General features: G+C 39.5%; 1 protein-coding gene across 1 annotated transcript in view; it reads left to right on the forward strand.

Moving 5' to 3' along the window:
- The first annotated feature begins 574 nt into the window (after window positions 1-574).
- NCAM2 (neural cell adhesion molecule 2) overlaps window positions 575-16,827 on the forward strand; it is a 323,164-nt gene continuing 306,911 nt past the window's right edge. Inside the window, exon 1 of the mRNA XM_087758033.1 lies at window positions 575-795. Within this exon, the coding sequence (XP_087614159.1) occupies window positions 744-795 (52 nt within the window). The 5' untranslated portion in view covers window positions 575-743. The remainder of the gene's footprint in view (window positions 796-16,827) is intronic.

The raw sequence follows: 16,827 nt of genomic DNA on the forward strand, positions 1-16,827 counted from the left end.
TCCCGCCCCCGCTGCCGCGCGTTACCGCGCGCGGAAGGCGCCGGGGAATCGCCGGGACCCGCGCAGCCCCCGCGCCGCTTCGCGTAGAGGCGCCCGGCGGCAGCTGGCGGCACGCGCCCGCCGCCCTCTAACGGAAGCCTCGCGGGCAGCCGTTGGGGGCGACGCCGCCGCGAGCCAGGGCGCTGCCGGGAGTCAGGGGTCCCAGAGCCGCGCAGCCCCCTTCGCGTGCCCCCCCTGGCGCGCGCAGCCGAAGCGCCCCTCTGGGCTCTCCCTGGCCAGGGGGCTGGGGCTTCCCGGCAGGCTTCTCCGTCAGGCCGCCGCCTCTCCCTTTAGGCTGCCTCCCCTCAGGCGACGGCGGGGGAAGCAGGCTCCGAGGGGCCGCGGCGGAGGAGCGGGAGAATTGCCTCACCCCCCCCCCCCCCCGGGGGGCTGCCGGCGGGCGGGGAGGGAGGGAGGGAAGGAGGCTTCGAGCCGGCGGCCGCCTCTCAGAGCGGCGGAAGAATCTCCCAGCTCGTCGGTGGTGCGGCAGGCGTGTGGAGCGGAGGGATCCGCGCGGCCCGCCGTGTTCCCGCCTCCTGCGCGGCGGCCGCTGCCTCCCCGATATAGTGCGGCACGGGGAGGTGCTGGCAGGCACTCGGCGAGCGGCGCTCCGCGGGTGCGGGGCTGCGCGGGCGGCGGCGGCGGGGTTTGCCGGGGCTGAGCACCTCCAACTTGGAACTGTCCACCAGCGCGAGCTCCTGAACATGAGCCTCCTGCCTCTCTACCTGCTCGGATTGCTCCTCAGTAGCGGGCAAGGTAGGAGCAGGGCTGCCTTTTGTTTTTAATTATTATTCTTACCTGTACTATCTGCTTGCTCAGATTAACATATAACCGGAAAAGAAATAGAGAAAAAATAAAGTAAAGTATCACCTTGGAACCAAATTAAAAAGGACCTAAAACTTGCTTCATCGCCCCCCCCCCGCCCTTTTTTTTTTCTTTTTTTTCTTTTTTTAAGTCTTCAAGGCGGGGAGAGGGATCCTTTATAAAGAAAAGGAAAAAAAGCTGGACGGTGCTAAGTACACTTAGCTGCTTTGCATGGGGTTTCGCCTTTTTTTTTGGGTGATACATGTGGGAGGGAAATCAAGCGATTAAAAAAAAATATATATTTGCTAGGGATCGCGCTTTAAAATACGCTTCTGCTTGAGGGGAAGGCAACGTGGGCTTCATTTTTAGGACCAGAGAGAAGTGCTGTCGGTAGAGGCAGTGAGAAATCTGACCTGAAGTCTGCCTGTCCGGGTTTCTCCTCTTCCGAAGCCCGTTCCTCTCGCTCTGGGGGGGACACCGAGCCCCGCGCCTCGGGGGGTGGCGGCGGGGGGGCGCGGCCGCGGGCGTGTGCGCGGATGCGGAGACTTTTTGCGATGAATTAACGCCGCGGAGGCAGGTGTGTGCGGAGACGGGGCGTGCTGGGGCTGCGCCTCCGGGCGCCGTTCGCCTTTTGCATGTGTACGTGCATATCCCTACAGCGCTCCGTAAAATATGGGCTTGGGGGCTGTGGTGCGGCGGGGGTTTTTTGGTTTGGGATTTTTATTTATTTAGGATGTCACCTATGTGATTACTTGAGGATTTGTGCTACTTTAGGAGACGGGGAGGGGAAGGGCCGCCGGGAGCGTGTTCGTGCGCGGTGCGAGGCGGCGCGGGTGCCCCTCGGTGAGGGATAATTGCGGTGACTCGAAACTGTTGGGGCAAGTTTCTGGCGTTCATCTGGGGCTGAACCGGGCCGCTGTGCCGCCGGAGCCTCCTGCGGGATGCCCTCTGCGAGGCGCCTGAAAGCGCTGTGTTGCCCGCACCTGAGGGGGCGGGCGGGGGCCCGCGCTCGGAGCCTTTTAAAGGAGGTTTTAGGGGAGGGAAAAAAAACCCGTTAATAAAAACCCGCTTAGGTGGCAGCGGAGTCGTGGGAGCGGTGGGGACCGGCTCTCGGCCCCTGGTGCCGCCGCCTTGCAGCAGGGGGCGGCAGAGCTCCACGGCGGCGGCCGTCCGTGCTCGGGCACTGCCCCACGCCGGGACGGGGGCGGCTTCGCCTCCCCGCCGCCCCCCTCCGCCCCCGCTGCCGGCACCGAGGGGGTGCGCCGAGGGCGGGAGGGTGCAGGCACCCGCAGGCACCCGCGCTCCGGAGCGCCGGCGTTGAGCGTCTCACCCAGACGCTACGCGGTGTCTTGTCGGGGGTAGTGAAATCTGTTGCGCTTGAGAAAAGGTGTGTGGGGGCATTATGCCTTGAGGTATTAAGACTGCAGCTCTGAAGGTCTCCTTCAATACATTTATCACTAAACATCATACAGACGTTTTGTCTCGGTGATAAGTAGCAAAGAGCCACCAGATGCTGTCAATTATTTAGAAATACTTCTGTGCTTTTGCCACCTCGGGATGAGCTCTGGAGATCTCCTGATCAGCAGCAATTCAGAAACAGTCCGGAGGCTTTTCAGCATAGGAAGCACTGGGATGGCAAAGGAGGAGAATGGGGAAGCTTCCTTCAGGCTTTGCATTGATCTGCCTAGGTGTAACGTGTATAGAGATGCGGTCTGTGGTTCCTCTTAATGCAGGAATGGTAGAAAGCTAGTTTGTGAAGTGTGATTACTGCAGTGTAGGAAGATTACATAGTTTTGGTATCTTACTATCACAAATGTCAGGAGATAAATAGTGGAGTGAAATTCTAGATGCTATGAGTTTTAAAAATTATAGAGTGATAGATATGAGGGGGAGATGGAAAAAAAGAGGAGGAAAGCTGAATAGATCTAATATTGATAGTAAGTTGTTATTAGTCTCAATTTAAAAAAAAAAACAGCTTTTTTTTTTTTAAATAAATGGAGTTAATTGTATTGGCAGGGGGGAAGAGTAAGAATTTTGAACTGGTTATAGAAATAGCAGGAACATGCAGCCTCAGTCCCCAGCAGAGGATAGTAAATGGGAGTGGGAAAACATCTGTATATGGAAAATATTCCTATTTATGTTGCCAGGGGAGGTGAAAATTCTACAGTGATTTTTTTTTTTTTTTTTAATAAGCATCATCATGGTGAGGGATTTATTGTGCATTTTTTATTTTTTGACACCTCCTTGAAATAATCTTGAGAATTTCTTGAAGTTATTGAAATCCTTTGAGAGGCTATTCCAAAAACTGTTGGGATTTATCTTCTTTTGGGAATGCCATGGTGGGGAACACTTCCATCGTCACCTGAAGGCTGTGGAGTTTGTGAGGGTGTTTGTTTGTTTGTTTGTTTTTTTAAGAAAACCAGTGTTTTCCGAGTATTAAATGATGATTATGACTTTTTTGATGTTAAAGTAGAGATAGAGAAGAGTGTGGATGGTTAAGAAAAAGCCAGTGACTAGATTTGGCTCATTTACTTTGGAAATATTAGAAGTTGTAGGTTGAGGATTTATATTTCTAAGAATATAGCTGCAGTAGATTTTATGAAGAATGACTGAAGATTTTTCTTTGAGAAGTGCTAGTGTTTAAGACTGGGGAGAGGGAACTGTGATGTATTTGTTCCATTTCAGAAAATCAGAGCAGTTAGAAGACAAGTAGCAGACAGCAACCCCCTCCCCCAGCCCCTTAAATTAAGAGTTTATGAATGTCATCATTATCTACCAGGGCCAAATATTCCCTCTTCTAATTTCATCACAAGGGAGGAGTTTAACTGGCAATGTTACTATGCTAAAACAAAAGGATTTTTTTCTCAACCTTTCAAAACTGTCCAGACAATTCATCCAGAGTGAATGGTCCAAATTTAATTAATTTTGCTTTAATAAAAAACAAAACACGCACCCCACACATCAAACAAAAAAAAATAGTCTACTCCACTCTGTAAATTTGCTTTTTAACATATGTAGTGATACAACACTCGAAGAGGAAGCTTCATTGGTTTTTACTAGTGTCTGGGGACACCGACTTAAAGTGGATAAAATGGACATCTTCTCAGATTGCAAAATCCTATTTCTTTTATTACTCCACATAATACACATTTCTTTATGTTAGCAAGTTTTCGTTAAGTTGCAGTAGAAAATGTTTTGCTTGTAGAATTTAATGTATTTTGTGCTCATCCAGGAAATTCATGGGAGTGAGTATTTGTTCAGTCATTGTCCTTTAAGTTTCCTCTTTTCCCTGCTTTGATACTGAGTTTGTTTTTGTTTTTCCTGAGGAGTTTCTCTTTACAAGTGCTTATAAGGGACTGTTTGTTAATAAGGAACATCCCCCAAAAGAGATGCCAGCATGTGCGTCTTATTCACCACTGTGCAGTCACTTTCTAGAATCCTGCTTCTTACTGCTGTTTGTGTAGGGAATCCATGAAATATGGAATTTTTTAAATCAATGAGTTTGTCTATTGGATTAATTGGAACTAGTATTTTACTCCAATTGTATACTGGAATCCAAAACATACCTGAGACTTCAGCTAACCATTGTTTTCTGCCACGAGTTGATTTGTACAACTGCACTAAGATTAAAATACATCTATTACCTTCTCCTCTCCTTCTCACCCTTCAAAAAAAAAATTGCATTCAGACAAAAAGTAATGTTTGATTTGCTGTTTTAGACTATGTAACTTCTCTTCAAGTGAAGATGAGAATCAAAATATCTGCCTGAAAATAAACCTTGACTGATGAGTTGTTCTAAAAGATTGACTTGAGAATGGATGGTTGAGAAATATGTAGAGAGTTTTGTTTCATGCACTCTTATACAAAATTGAGTTAGAGATATTTTTATTGTTTGCAGTGGCTCTAAATCATGAAATGTATGAAAGATAAAGTCAGAGATAAAGTTTTAAAGTATTTTCTAAGAGGTTGAATAGCATCATTTTGACTTTGTCTTTTTCTATTAAACGACAGTTCATGTATTTTTTAGGTAATTAAGTATTTTTATTTATGGGAATGTTATAGGAGTGTTATGACCAAGTTGTGTATGATTTGCCTTTCATGGCCTTCTTTTTCAAGAAGTATTTTGAGAACAAATACTGTATTTGTTTTCCTTTCCATTGACCTTTTCTTTGAGCACCTTTCCCAAGTGATTCATGTTTACTTACTGATTTTCTTCCAATTTACTTCAGTAATGCTCCAGTTACATTCAGTACGTGCCGTGTGATTCCAGCACAATGGAGTCAAGGTAATATGACATTTTAGGAAACACGTGTTTTAAGTACACTGTAAATTGTGGCTGTGAATTGAAAATTCATTATTGGAAGAGTAGGACATAGACTTCTCCAGATAAAGAATCTGGATAATAACTGGTATTCATATCTTAAACAATTTATACCAACTAATCATGCCAGATGTTTTAGTTGCTTTTTTTGTTTGTTTGCTTATTAGCACACACATTTGGTTTATAAAATAAGGGCAGTATATTTGATGAAGTGTGTTCTGAGGTTTCATATGTCACAGGTCGTTTGAATTTTATTTTCAGTGTCTCTTGAAGTTCAGAAATGGGAGAGACATGAGAGAAAACTTATGCATATCCTGATGTATTCAAATCTGAAGGCTCACTGGAGTCTTTCAGACTAGCTCCAGGCCTATTGGTATCTAATATATCTTATAATCACTTTTTGTTTTGACCTAATCAATTAATCATGACCTAATTCTGACCTAGTAATTATGTCTTATCCCTTCGCTTTTTCCTGCCTTAGTGTATTTAAGCTTCAGTAACACAATTCTGCATTCTTTCATAAGATCTTTTTATTGCTTTTGTAGCTCAGTTTCTTTTAATACTGTGATTGTATGGATTTGGATATTTTTAAAGGATATCAGGAAAATGAAAAAAGTTAATTTAAAATAGCAAGATACTCTTCAGATGTCTTGTGTTATGCTATAACATCTTGAGTGCGGTATCTTCAAAAATAAAGGTACCAAGCTTCTTATTTTTGTTATATGGCTAAATTTTTGTATTAGTTGTTGTCATTTGACTCATGGTATTGTTAATTGGAGAAGACATTTTCTGTTTTGCTCTGCTGTAGTTGGGCTAGGAATCTACCTCTTAATTTATTGAATGAAAAGAATAAAAGAGGAATAAAAAAAGAACATAAATAGGGAGAGTCATCTGGCTACAGCTATTTGTGATGAGAGTTCATGATATTAAAATCTTCTTGTACTGGAAGAGAAATCCATTTAAAAGTTACTTAAAAATTATGTGGAAAGGAAACAAAGAATACAAGTACATACACAAGTCTACTTTTTAGAAAACCTTGTTTAACAAGACCCCGAAGCCTTTGAATAACCTGCATTTGAGTAGCTCCATGGAAGCACTGTTGGTTGCGCTAATCCAGAAGCTGTCGCACTGAACAGGAGTCAGTTGACTTTAGTGGGTTTTGGACCTGTGGAGTATGTGAAAGTATCTCTTGAAATGGCAGGAGGTAAACAGCTTTCATTTTTGAAACAGCATGAGATGGGGCAATACTATCCATTTATGCTGCTGTTATCATTTAGGAAATTCTGATTAACAGAAAATTTCTCTCTCTGCATATGTGCATCAAAACCTAGATCATGAATGATATGACATGGGAGTAGTGGCTTGAACTACAAATATAAAGTAAGATCTACTGCAGAATGAGATATTTATAATTTAGTTATTAAATATAAAGATGACTATGAGCATTGTGGCCAAACTCTATTGATTCTAGTCAGAGGAGAATTTCCATTGGCTTAAGTTTGTGTTTGCATGAGAAACAAACTGGTTTTTTAAAAGCTATTATTTTACTGTCTCAAGTAAGTTAATTTGGGAAGGAGGTAGACAGTGAAGTTTATCAACTAAAAATTCATTACATAGTTTCTGCCTGTTTAAGGACACTACTGCAATTTAAAAAAAAAACAAAAAAAAAAAACCCCAACCAAAAAACCCAAATACCTTCTGAAGTGTTTTTCCTGTTTTCTGCTCCTTTTAGAAAAGAAAAAAGCTGTTGTTTGATTTCATCTGTTCTTTAATATAATGCACAAGGAGCATTGCAAATATGATGAAGAAATCAAGTCTTTTAAAAACCTGTTTGAACAAATAATTTTGGTAAGCCTGGAGATCTACTAACCAAGGCTGTCATTTGCCACCAGTTTCCATGATCTAAGTGTAATCTTATCTGAAATAGCCAGTTTGTGGATGGACAACATCCAGATAAACTTGGATACCAACATTAAGTACTATGGGGGTTTAGTCAGCTTCTTCATATCATTACTAAAATAAATTTCCTCTTATCCAAGTACTATGTAAGTTCCTTCAAGAACTAACTTTCCATAAAAAGCATAAAACATCAGCATGTTAATTTGTGTTTATTTAAGATGTAGTGGCTCTTTTCCAGTGTCATGGTTTAACCCCAGCTGGCAACTATGCACCACACAGCTGCTCACTTGCTCGCCCCCCATGGGATGGGGGAGAGAATCACAGGAGTAAAAGTGAGAAAACTCGTGGGTTGAGATAAAGACAGTTTAAAAGGTAAAGCAAAAGCCGCGCGCACAAGCGAAGCAAGGAATTCATTCCCTGCTTCCCATCGGCAGGCAGGTGTTCAGCCATCCTCAGGAAAGCAGGGCTCTGTCACGCGTAACAGTTACTTGGGAAGACAAATGCCATCACCGTGAATGTCCCCCCTTCCTTCTTCTTCCCCCAGCTTTATATGCTGAGCATGATGTCATATGGTACAGAATAGCCCTTTGGCCAGTCTGGTCAGCTGTCCTGGCTGTGCCCCCTCCCAGCTTCTTGTGCACCTGGCAGAGCATGAGAAGCTGAAGAGTCCTTGACTAGTGTAAACTCTGCTCAGCAGCAACCAAAACATCAGTGTGTTATCAACATTATTCTCATCCTAAATCCAAAACATAGCACTATGCCAGCTACTAAGAAGAAAATTAACTCTATCCCAGCTGAAACCAGGACATACAGAAAAAAAGAGGAGGAAAGGGGAGTAAAGTGGCTCTTTTTCTTTTTGTCTAGTTATATTTTTCCTCCTACCTAAATTTTTATTGTGACTTTAGAAGGGTACACTGTTTTTTATTTAGTGTTCTGATTACCTGAGTAGTATTGCTAAACAGCAGACAAAGGTTGATGAATAACTTCATAATTCAGCAAAATCCAAAGTAATACATAATATACCTGTAGCATATGAATAACTTATTAGGGTATGAATGAAAATTCCCTTTTCAAAATGACCTTGTCAGTTAGCTTGCAGTTGTAGTCTAAGTAACAATATTAGTTGTTTGACTGGCTATGAGCTGAAATTCATACTTGGAATTCATGTATGAAATTCATACAAGAAGTTGCTGTCCTCATCGCTTTGCCTAAGAGGTGCCATTTGGAGTATACTATGAATTCAGTTTAAAAACAACATCATTGCCATCAATTTTCTTGCTACTAAAACACATTGCTCTGTATTCAGTCAAGCTGCAAGCAATTTCAAATCCATTAACTTTGTAGACCTTTGTACCGCAGCTGAATTTGGCTTGTATGAAGTCAGATCTATACTTAAAATAATAAAGTATTTAAAAAGAGAGAGACATAAAGCAGTGTATGGAGATCCTTGTGGTATGTGTCGCAGGTAGACATAGACAGGTAGGGAGAGGTAATTCTGTCTCTTACTATGAATAGTTTTCTGTACTGAACACACAAAATGAATTTTCTTCTTTATTATAACAGGAAAGATGTAATCAGAACTGCAATGTTATTATGTCAATATTGTGTCATTATGTTATCTTAATTAGTCAAAGCAAAATAAACTAAAGATCCAGGGTTTGGCAGGGAGGGTGGAAAAGGGGGATGTGTTAAATGTACTGAAGACCAGTTAACAGGAATAACATAATACAGCATTTTTTTTAAAGTTCTTGAACATGCCATACTCGTAAACTAACATGCTTACTGGATCAGAACAAAGATTGATGTACTCCAGTGACCTCGATCTGTCGGAGACTCAAGGCAAGAGTAGTAAAGAAACACGATAAGTAAAGAACAAGAACAGTGTGATACTTCTGTCAGTGCAGCCTGCAATGTTCAGGGATATGTCAGTTTATATCTATGTGATCTTCCTTAATAATCTTGGCAGATCTTTGTTGCATGAATTTGTTCTTAAACCTGTTAATACTTTTGATCTACTTGGTACACTGTGTCAACAGCTTAAACAAGGGAAAAATGCTGAAATAAGCCTGAAAAAAATAATGTTCAGTCCTTTAGTTGCTGTGTTGTAAGTAATGAAGTAATACTAATTCCTTGCTCAACTCTTCCACGACATTCATAATTGTATGGACCATAGAGAAGCTGCCCATCTCTTGAGTGACAGGCTCAGAACTACAAGTTATATGCATGGACTTTCCAGCAATGTAATTACATTTTTTGTTTTGTTTGGTCTTTCTTTCCTACTTTTTTTTTTTTATCATTTTATTTTCCTAGCCTTTTGTTAATGGTTATCTTAATTTAACAAATGGTAATGTGAAGTACTTGAATTTTAAGCTGATCTGCATCAGGCCAATTGTAAAAAAACCTCCTTGTTCATAAGTATCTCTTTTGCATTATAATCAGTGTTGCAAGTTCTGTCTTACAAGTGGGTGGGGGCTAAAAGTGTTCAAGCAGTTACCCTGGTAAAATGAATGCTGAGAGAGATTTGATAGCTAGGAAGACGACTCCTAAGGATGAACACACAGACAGTGCAGGGGTACTTGAAAGGAAAGCATGATATATGAGTAAATAGATATAAACTGGTTACAAAAAAAGAATTCAGGATGAAAAATAATTTCTGGCCAAAAAAGCAGTGACTCTGGAGCATTATAAGAGTGAGAGGGAAGAAGTATGGTTATTCTTAAGAAGATTATTTATTTATGAAAGGATTACATTTAATGGGTCCCCAGAATGTCCCAAGAGATCCCTTCAAATGATGTGCTTCTAAGACATTCTTCATATAAAGGTTCTCAAGACATAAGGTAAAAATAATTTTCAAATTGATGAATGATACTTTCTGGAAAATATAATTACTTGAGTGTTTCTCATCCATTGATAGGTGTTACACAGCAGGTATTGCTTCTTAATGTGGTAAGAATTGCTAGAGTTTCTTTGGCACCTGTTGCAAATTCTGCTGCTGTCACTAGATGTTGTCCATACATTTAAAAAAAAAAAAAAATTGCTCTCTACAGTTGTTTCTGGGAAAACTTCAAAAAATCAGATGCTTGGGTGTCAAAAACCTCTTTTCGATTTTTTTTTTTTTTTTTTTAATGTCTGAAAATTTCTTCTCCCTTGCTTACATCTCTTTGAAAGTGGAAGAAAACCGTTCTTAGAAAATGCAGCCTTAAATGATTTATTTGCATATATAACAATAATAGAGAATTACAAAGATAAAATTGCACAACATTGAAACATTGTGGGTTTTCCTAATCACCTGAATGATTTTGTATCAGACGTCCATATTTCACAATAGAAAGTTTGCTTTTGTTGTTTTCTGTTTGCTTTTTGTTCCTGAATTCTAATTTTGTAAATCTTATCTGGGTTTTGAAATTCAAGATGAATTACACCCATCTGGGCATTGCCATCAGTGATAAATAATGCAACAATTCATGTACTCCTGTGCTTTCTGTGTTGGGGAATAATGTCCTAACTTTAGATTTATGAAAAAACAAATGCTGACTTTTTCCAGTGAAGACTGTCTATGGTATAATATGAATGCTACATCTATCTCTAGCCTGTATAGTTTATTTTAAGAAAATCATGTTATGTGAGATGTGTTCTACTGACAGAACTGTGCACACCCTGCAGCCGTGGAACTCCCACTGAAGTCGATGGGAGACTTGTGTGCCAAGAGCACTGTTTCGGGGGTTGTACTGATTGCAGCTTTCAGGGTCTGATTGAAGCATTCAGGAGTTGTATAACTCCCATGTGAGTATGTGGGAATTTTGATTTAGTAAAGAATAGAAAATCAAGCTCTAACTTTATGTATATTTAAGTAGTGGGCATGTTTATAAAGTAGTGCTGAAAAAGTGTGGGGCTAATCCAACAGCACAGAAGAACTAAGAACTAAAGGGATGTTCTTGTGTGTCAGGTTCTATTTGAGATAGTACATGAAACAAAAAGGATATTTTTTTCTCTGTGTTTTGTTGGTTTCCTTTTTGTTTTTTTTTTTTTTTTTAAATAATAAAACCAAAGATGTATTGTAAGTATTGTAAGCTACTGATTTTCATTTTCTCCCTCTGGGTACGAATGAGGAAGTTGAGCTTCACGCAGTTAATCATTATGGTCACTTAGTTGTTCCAGCCCAGGTCATAGCTGTGTTGAGGAGTTTACCATTCAGGATAAAAATTCATCATTCGGTTTTGTTTGTTTTGGTCTGTGGGTTTGTGACACTAGTCAAAATTGTTCCTTAGATGTTCAGTATTCAGGTCATGTCTCTAGGTCTGTAAGCGTACTGTCTGAGTGATCAGATGTTAAATGGATTTGTGCCAGTTTACGGCACTTCCACACATTGGGTTCAACAGCTTTTAGCATTTAGTCAAAATAATGCTCCCCAGCACCTTTGCATTACATTTCTGTGAATGTCTTTGGATTATACAACCTGTGTACGTACAGAATTTACATTGGTGGGTTTGAGAACTCTCTTATATGTGATCTTTTCTATACAGTTCTCCTAAACTCATGGTAGACTTACTCTGATTTTACCATTCTTAAAAGTAAATGTACAGATATTTGTTTAATGTCACAGGAGTGGATTTCGGTTTTGAGTGCATGACACTGTTCTAAATGCATGATTTGCTTACATGCTACTAATTTTAAAATGAATCTTGATCTTATATTCACTTTTTCTGTAGCATTTGCAAACATTAGTAGAAATCAAAAGACTTCTAGGTGTTTTCTAAAACCTCTAAAACCTGAATCACCTGCTTCATTCTGTGCAGCCCTTTATGTGCCACACTCTTGATAACCCTTCCTCCCCTCCCTCGCCATCCTAGGTACACAGGTGAACACTTTATCTGCTATATATAAGAGCAGATCTGGCTGGGGAAATTATTGTTTCCTGTAAAAATGTTGATGAAAAGAAATACACTTTCCTATGAATCATGTATTTTGCATTTTTAGCTACTCAGGATCTCATTTAAAAAAACCCAACCAACCACAACTAAACAAAACCAAGAAATATTCCTTTTCAAGAGAAAAGTCCTTTTGCTGTTAGATGGAGTTCTGATGTCTGTTCTTCTGTGCCCATTTTAAACCAAGAAAGACAACTGTAGCCATTAAGTGGACTGAAAAATTAGAATAAGAGACTTTATTATCATGTAAAGCTATTCTAAAGAAATTTTACTTGTTTTTTTAATTGTGATTAGTGAATGTTACTATTGCTTTAATGCACCTTAAATGTGTTTGTGACTATTTTCCAGACTATGAAGCCCATTGAATACAGTCCTGAAAGGTTTCCAGGTAGTCCCTGTTGACACCCAAGTCAATGAAAGTTAGCCCTGACGAAAACCTTTTTCTGTTCATAACCACATTGAATCTATTACATGTGACCTGCATGTATTGAACAAGGAACATCTCTATCTCTCAACCTATAGAACAATCCATTTCTGCAGTGATGTTCTATTTTTACCTATGAAAATGGCATAATGAATATTGTAACTACAGTCGTGCATGTTTGATCAGAAAAAAGTGTTGTAATGAGGGGAAAAAAAGAGGGGAAACTCAAGCAGCAGGAAGGAAGGAATACCTAATATTTATTGAAGATGTGTGTTTTCCTCAAAGAAGAGACACTTCTCTCCTTGGTTGGTTTTTTATTTTGTGTGGGTTTTTTTTTTTTTTTTTTTTGAGCAGGGCCTGTTAAAAAATAAAATTCTGTTTTCATAGTCCGGATGTGTTTTAAAGCATCACACAGTTTCACATAATGGCTCTGAAACATTTTCTTCTTAAGACTGGAAGACAAGCCTTACTTAGAGGTATGTTCTGCATGACAGGCCTCTTGTGTTTAGCGCTGAGTTGTGCTTTTTGTCATAGGAATGCTGAAGACTGAGCAAAGGTCAATTGGACTGTTTCCTGGAGATAGTGAACATTATTAAGAGCCATGTTTATAGAAATCATGACACTCTGTGTAGTGTCCTTTTCTGTTAACATCTGATTCTATTCTTTTTACCTGCTGTTGACTCTTAGGAAACCTTGATCAATTCTCTTACAAATAGGCTATCATAAGGTTTTTAAAGTGTTGGGAAAAGGTAATCTAGGTGTTCTCACAAGTGTTCATTAGGCTTACAAAAATGTAGAGTAGCTCTGCTGTTCATACTTCCATTTGAACTGTAGCCACATTGCAAATATACATGTGTTCCAAGTTTGTTTTGCTTGAATTATCAAATACGTTTAAAAAATAATATCTTAAAATTCTGTTACCTGAGGTTTTTCTGAAATTCAATCCTAAAAATAGCTGCACATGTCTCTGACAAAGAATTACTAAAATGGCAAAAATGATAATATAAGCTTTTCTAAGCAGTTGTTAGGGAAAAAAAAATGCACACTGAAGCAAAAGCTACCTTTCACAGTAAACACTTTTATACAAAACAAACATTTGCATTACCAGTCTGAGTTTAATTGTTCATGAAATATCTTTGTGTAAGGCTTAATTCCTAAATACGTAAAGAATTGTTTTGGGTTTTTTTGTCTCTACATTATAAAAATACTTTTGGGGTCCTGTTGTCTTATAAGAAGTAAAATGAGAGTCGAAACAGTTAACCTTCTCAGATTCATTGAGTTAACGCTGAGCTTTGCCCTACATCTGTTTGGCAGAATTTCTCTTCTCTAGTAATGTTTCCATTCGCTTGCATTGTGCAATGTAACTGCATTATCTAAACTGAATTTTTGAGGTATGATGTTAGGAAGGTAAATATTTCTGTGGTAAAAGTTTTGATTCCAACCTCTTACATCTGGTAATGCAGATGGTCAGTTTACAGCTTGGCAATAAAAAAGGCTTATGATTGAACTGAAAAATGAAATACATGATTTGCTGGTAATTACAAGCAACAAGAAAATGCATTTTTTGTTGTGAGAGTACAGTACCTGTCTTAAATGTACATGGTCTGTTCATTTGGTGTCATGTGCATAGATATTCACATAATGAAATCTATTATCATAACTGACACAAATGGCATCTTTTTTAGCCTGAACAGAGAAGCTAAAGAAGGCGAAATGAGGATGGAGACTTTCTGTTTTTTACTTTAGAAATAATTTCTGCAGATCAGAGAAGACTACTTTCTTCATTCTATAAGGTTGTCTACTAAATAATGTGCTTTCTATAATTATCTGTTCAGTATTACTCATGAAGTCTAAATTACTTTTGTATACTTGTCTTTCTAAGATGTATGCCACCCAGTATCAATAACATACTGAGGGATTCTCAATATAAAATGTACTAATACTCACAACACCTCCAGCCTCACCATTGGAAAAGCAGGGAATTTACCTAGCAAGTGCTTCCACTTGTTCTCTTCTAGGCAGATGAAAACTCTGCTTGCACATGCTTCTGGTTAACTGATGACAAACTAGTTCCAAATCAAAAACTGAAACTGCCATTCCTGTGACAGTTCTTGAACAAACTGTCGTTATGGCTTATTAACATTAGCATAGTGTTGTGGTAATTACAGATGCACAAATTGCCATTAGGTTGCATCTGGCCAACTCAGAGCGTGCATCTGCCTGCCAAAGATTGTGTTGACATGCCTACAGCAAGATAAGGGCAGAACAGTGCGAAGATCCTCAAGTTAAAGAAAACCTAAACCAGTAAATCTAAATGGCACAGCATCATCCTTATGGCACAGAATGCCCCTTTCTGTCGGGAAGAGAACTGGAGGAGGACTTCTGACTCCAAGTAAATAGTTTCATTTGCCATAGGCTGTGACCATGTTGACATGGTGTGTTGTTTACAGACTTAAGCTGAATTAAGGTGTCTCTGCATCATACTTAGTCACATTGCTGCTGCTGCTGTCATAGGCACAGCTAGCTTGGTCCACAGCTGTGTATATGTGACCTAAATAGAGGAGATGTGACACAGAGCAATAAATTTGATTCAGTCTCCTGAGACTTTAGGGTCATACCCTAAAAGCTGAACCACCTTTCGGACATTTGATGTTATTCCTTAAATTCTAGGAAGCTACATTGACCTCTATTCTAAATTTATTAGGGGCATTTAGTGTGGTACATTGTTCTGAGAGTACCCACACAGTTTATATTCATTAAGTAAGAGTCAAACAGTATCCTTTTGGAAGACAGTCCAGTACTAGATTCAAACTGGTATAACTGAGAGGATGTGAGCTACTAGTGAGAAGGGAAATCCCAACTTTATTAAATCAGTAATACTTGAAAAGTGTTTTAAATTTAAAAGTCATTACTTTATCTTTACTCAAACTGTATATTTTTGTTCTTCATACAAATAAAATCAGAGATTAGATCTAAGAGCTTGAATACCAACCATTTCTAGACAATAGAACAGATATCCATTTAAACAGAGAAGAGAGATTTCATGAAGTATGGGAGACTAGTTTTCTTGTTAGAACATTGCTAGCAGGCAGGAAACCAGGGTTCTCCCATTGTGAAGCTTTGTGACTTAATAGAAGTAACTTTATTTGTGCCTCAGGAATTTTACCTGTTAATAAGGTCCAATGTATACTCTGAATCAACTAATTCAGGCACCAGAAAGAAAAGGCAGATGTTAATGTTACATCTTAGACAGTAATCCTTACTTAATATGTTGGATTTTTTTAGTTCTGTCATAGTCTGTGAAACAGAAATACTTGAATTTTACTGCCTTGGTTTTGCTAAAATTTGTTTTTCTTTTTGCATGAAACCCAGGATGTGGATGTGAAGTATTTCTTTACAAAATGAGAGAAGTCATGCTCCTGTGGATGGTTTTTTCCTTATTTGTACTGAGATTCCCCATTTTATTGATGTGAAATGAAACATAAAAGAAACTTGATCGAGGTCAGACAGAAGGTCCATTGTGAATCCAGAATTGAACCAGCTGTCCTGATTTCATTCCAGTGCTTTAACAGTCACCCTGCTTTTATTTTATGATAAGATATGGAGTCAAAACTGACATGAAAATATGCAGTGATTGTAAACTGATTTCACTGTTGTTCTTTAGGGGTGTGCATGCTGATTCTAGCAGTTGTCTTCAATGGGTTTTATCTGAGGCTAGTGTGTTTGGTGGGTGCGATGATTTGGCATTCCTTTAGGATCCTGGGGAGTATCCCCAGAAATCCTTATTTAAATCTGCAGATTAGTATGTGGAATGCTCGGTTCTTCTTTTTAAGAAGACAAGGAAACAAAATAGAAATGTGCTTTTTTTGTGGGCAACTAGATTGGGGGGGGGGAGGGGGAGGAAGGAAAACAAACAAAACAACCCAACAAACACTCTACAGATTCTGTAAGATCTGTATTTAAATGTTTTTTTATGTTCCCCACTCGCTATTCTGACACTGTATCAGAAACTACTTTTTTGTAGTTTTGAAAAAATAGATGTCATCATTTATCTCTCTGAAGAATGAAAGTGCGTAACCAAATTGTTTTCTTTCTGTGGCCGAACAGGCTGTTTCGGTGTTCAAGGCTTGTTGTGAACGTTGGACTGGTGACACTTTAAGTAGATGAAATTGGGTGAGAAAGATGCTGTCAGTATTAATAGGCTCACAATCTAACCAAACTTTTTTCTCCTTTCTTGCAAACTCCATTTGCTAAAATTGCCAGACTGGATATCTGTAGTGTTGGGGGTTTGTGTCTGTTTTTGGAATGAAGGTGGACCTACTTTTGTCTTCCTGAGTTTTGTTTCCTTTTAAATAAAAGTGGGATGGTGTTACATAGCTGTCTTTGTTTGATCCTCAAACACATTAAAATAC

This window comes from Nipponia nippon, unplaced genomic scaffold, assembly GCF_047370975.1.
Source record: "Nipponia nippon isolate SJK-2023a ecotype South Korea unplaced genomic scaffold, ASM4737097v1 scaffold_2, whole genome shotgun sequence".
NCBI lineage: Eukaryota > Metazoa > Chordata > Aves > Pelecaniformes > Threskiornithidae > Nipponia > Nipponia nippon.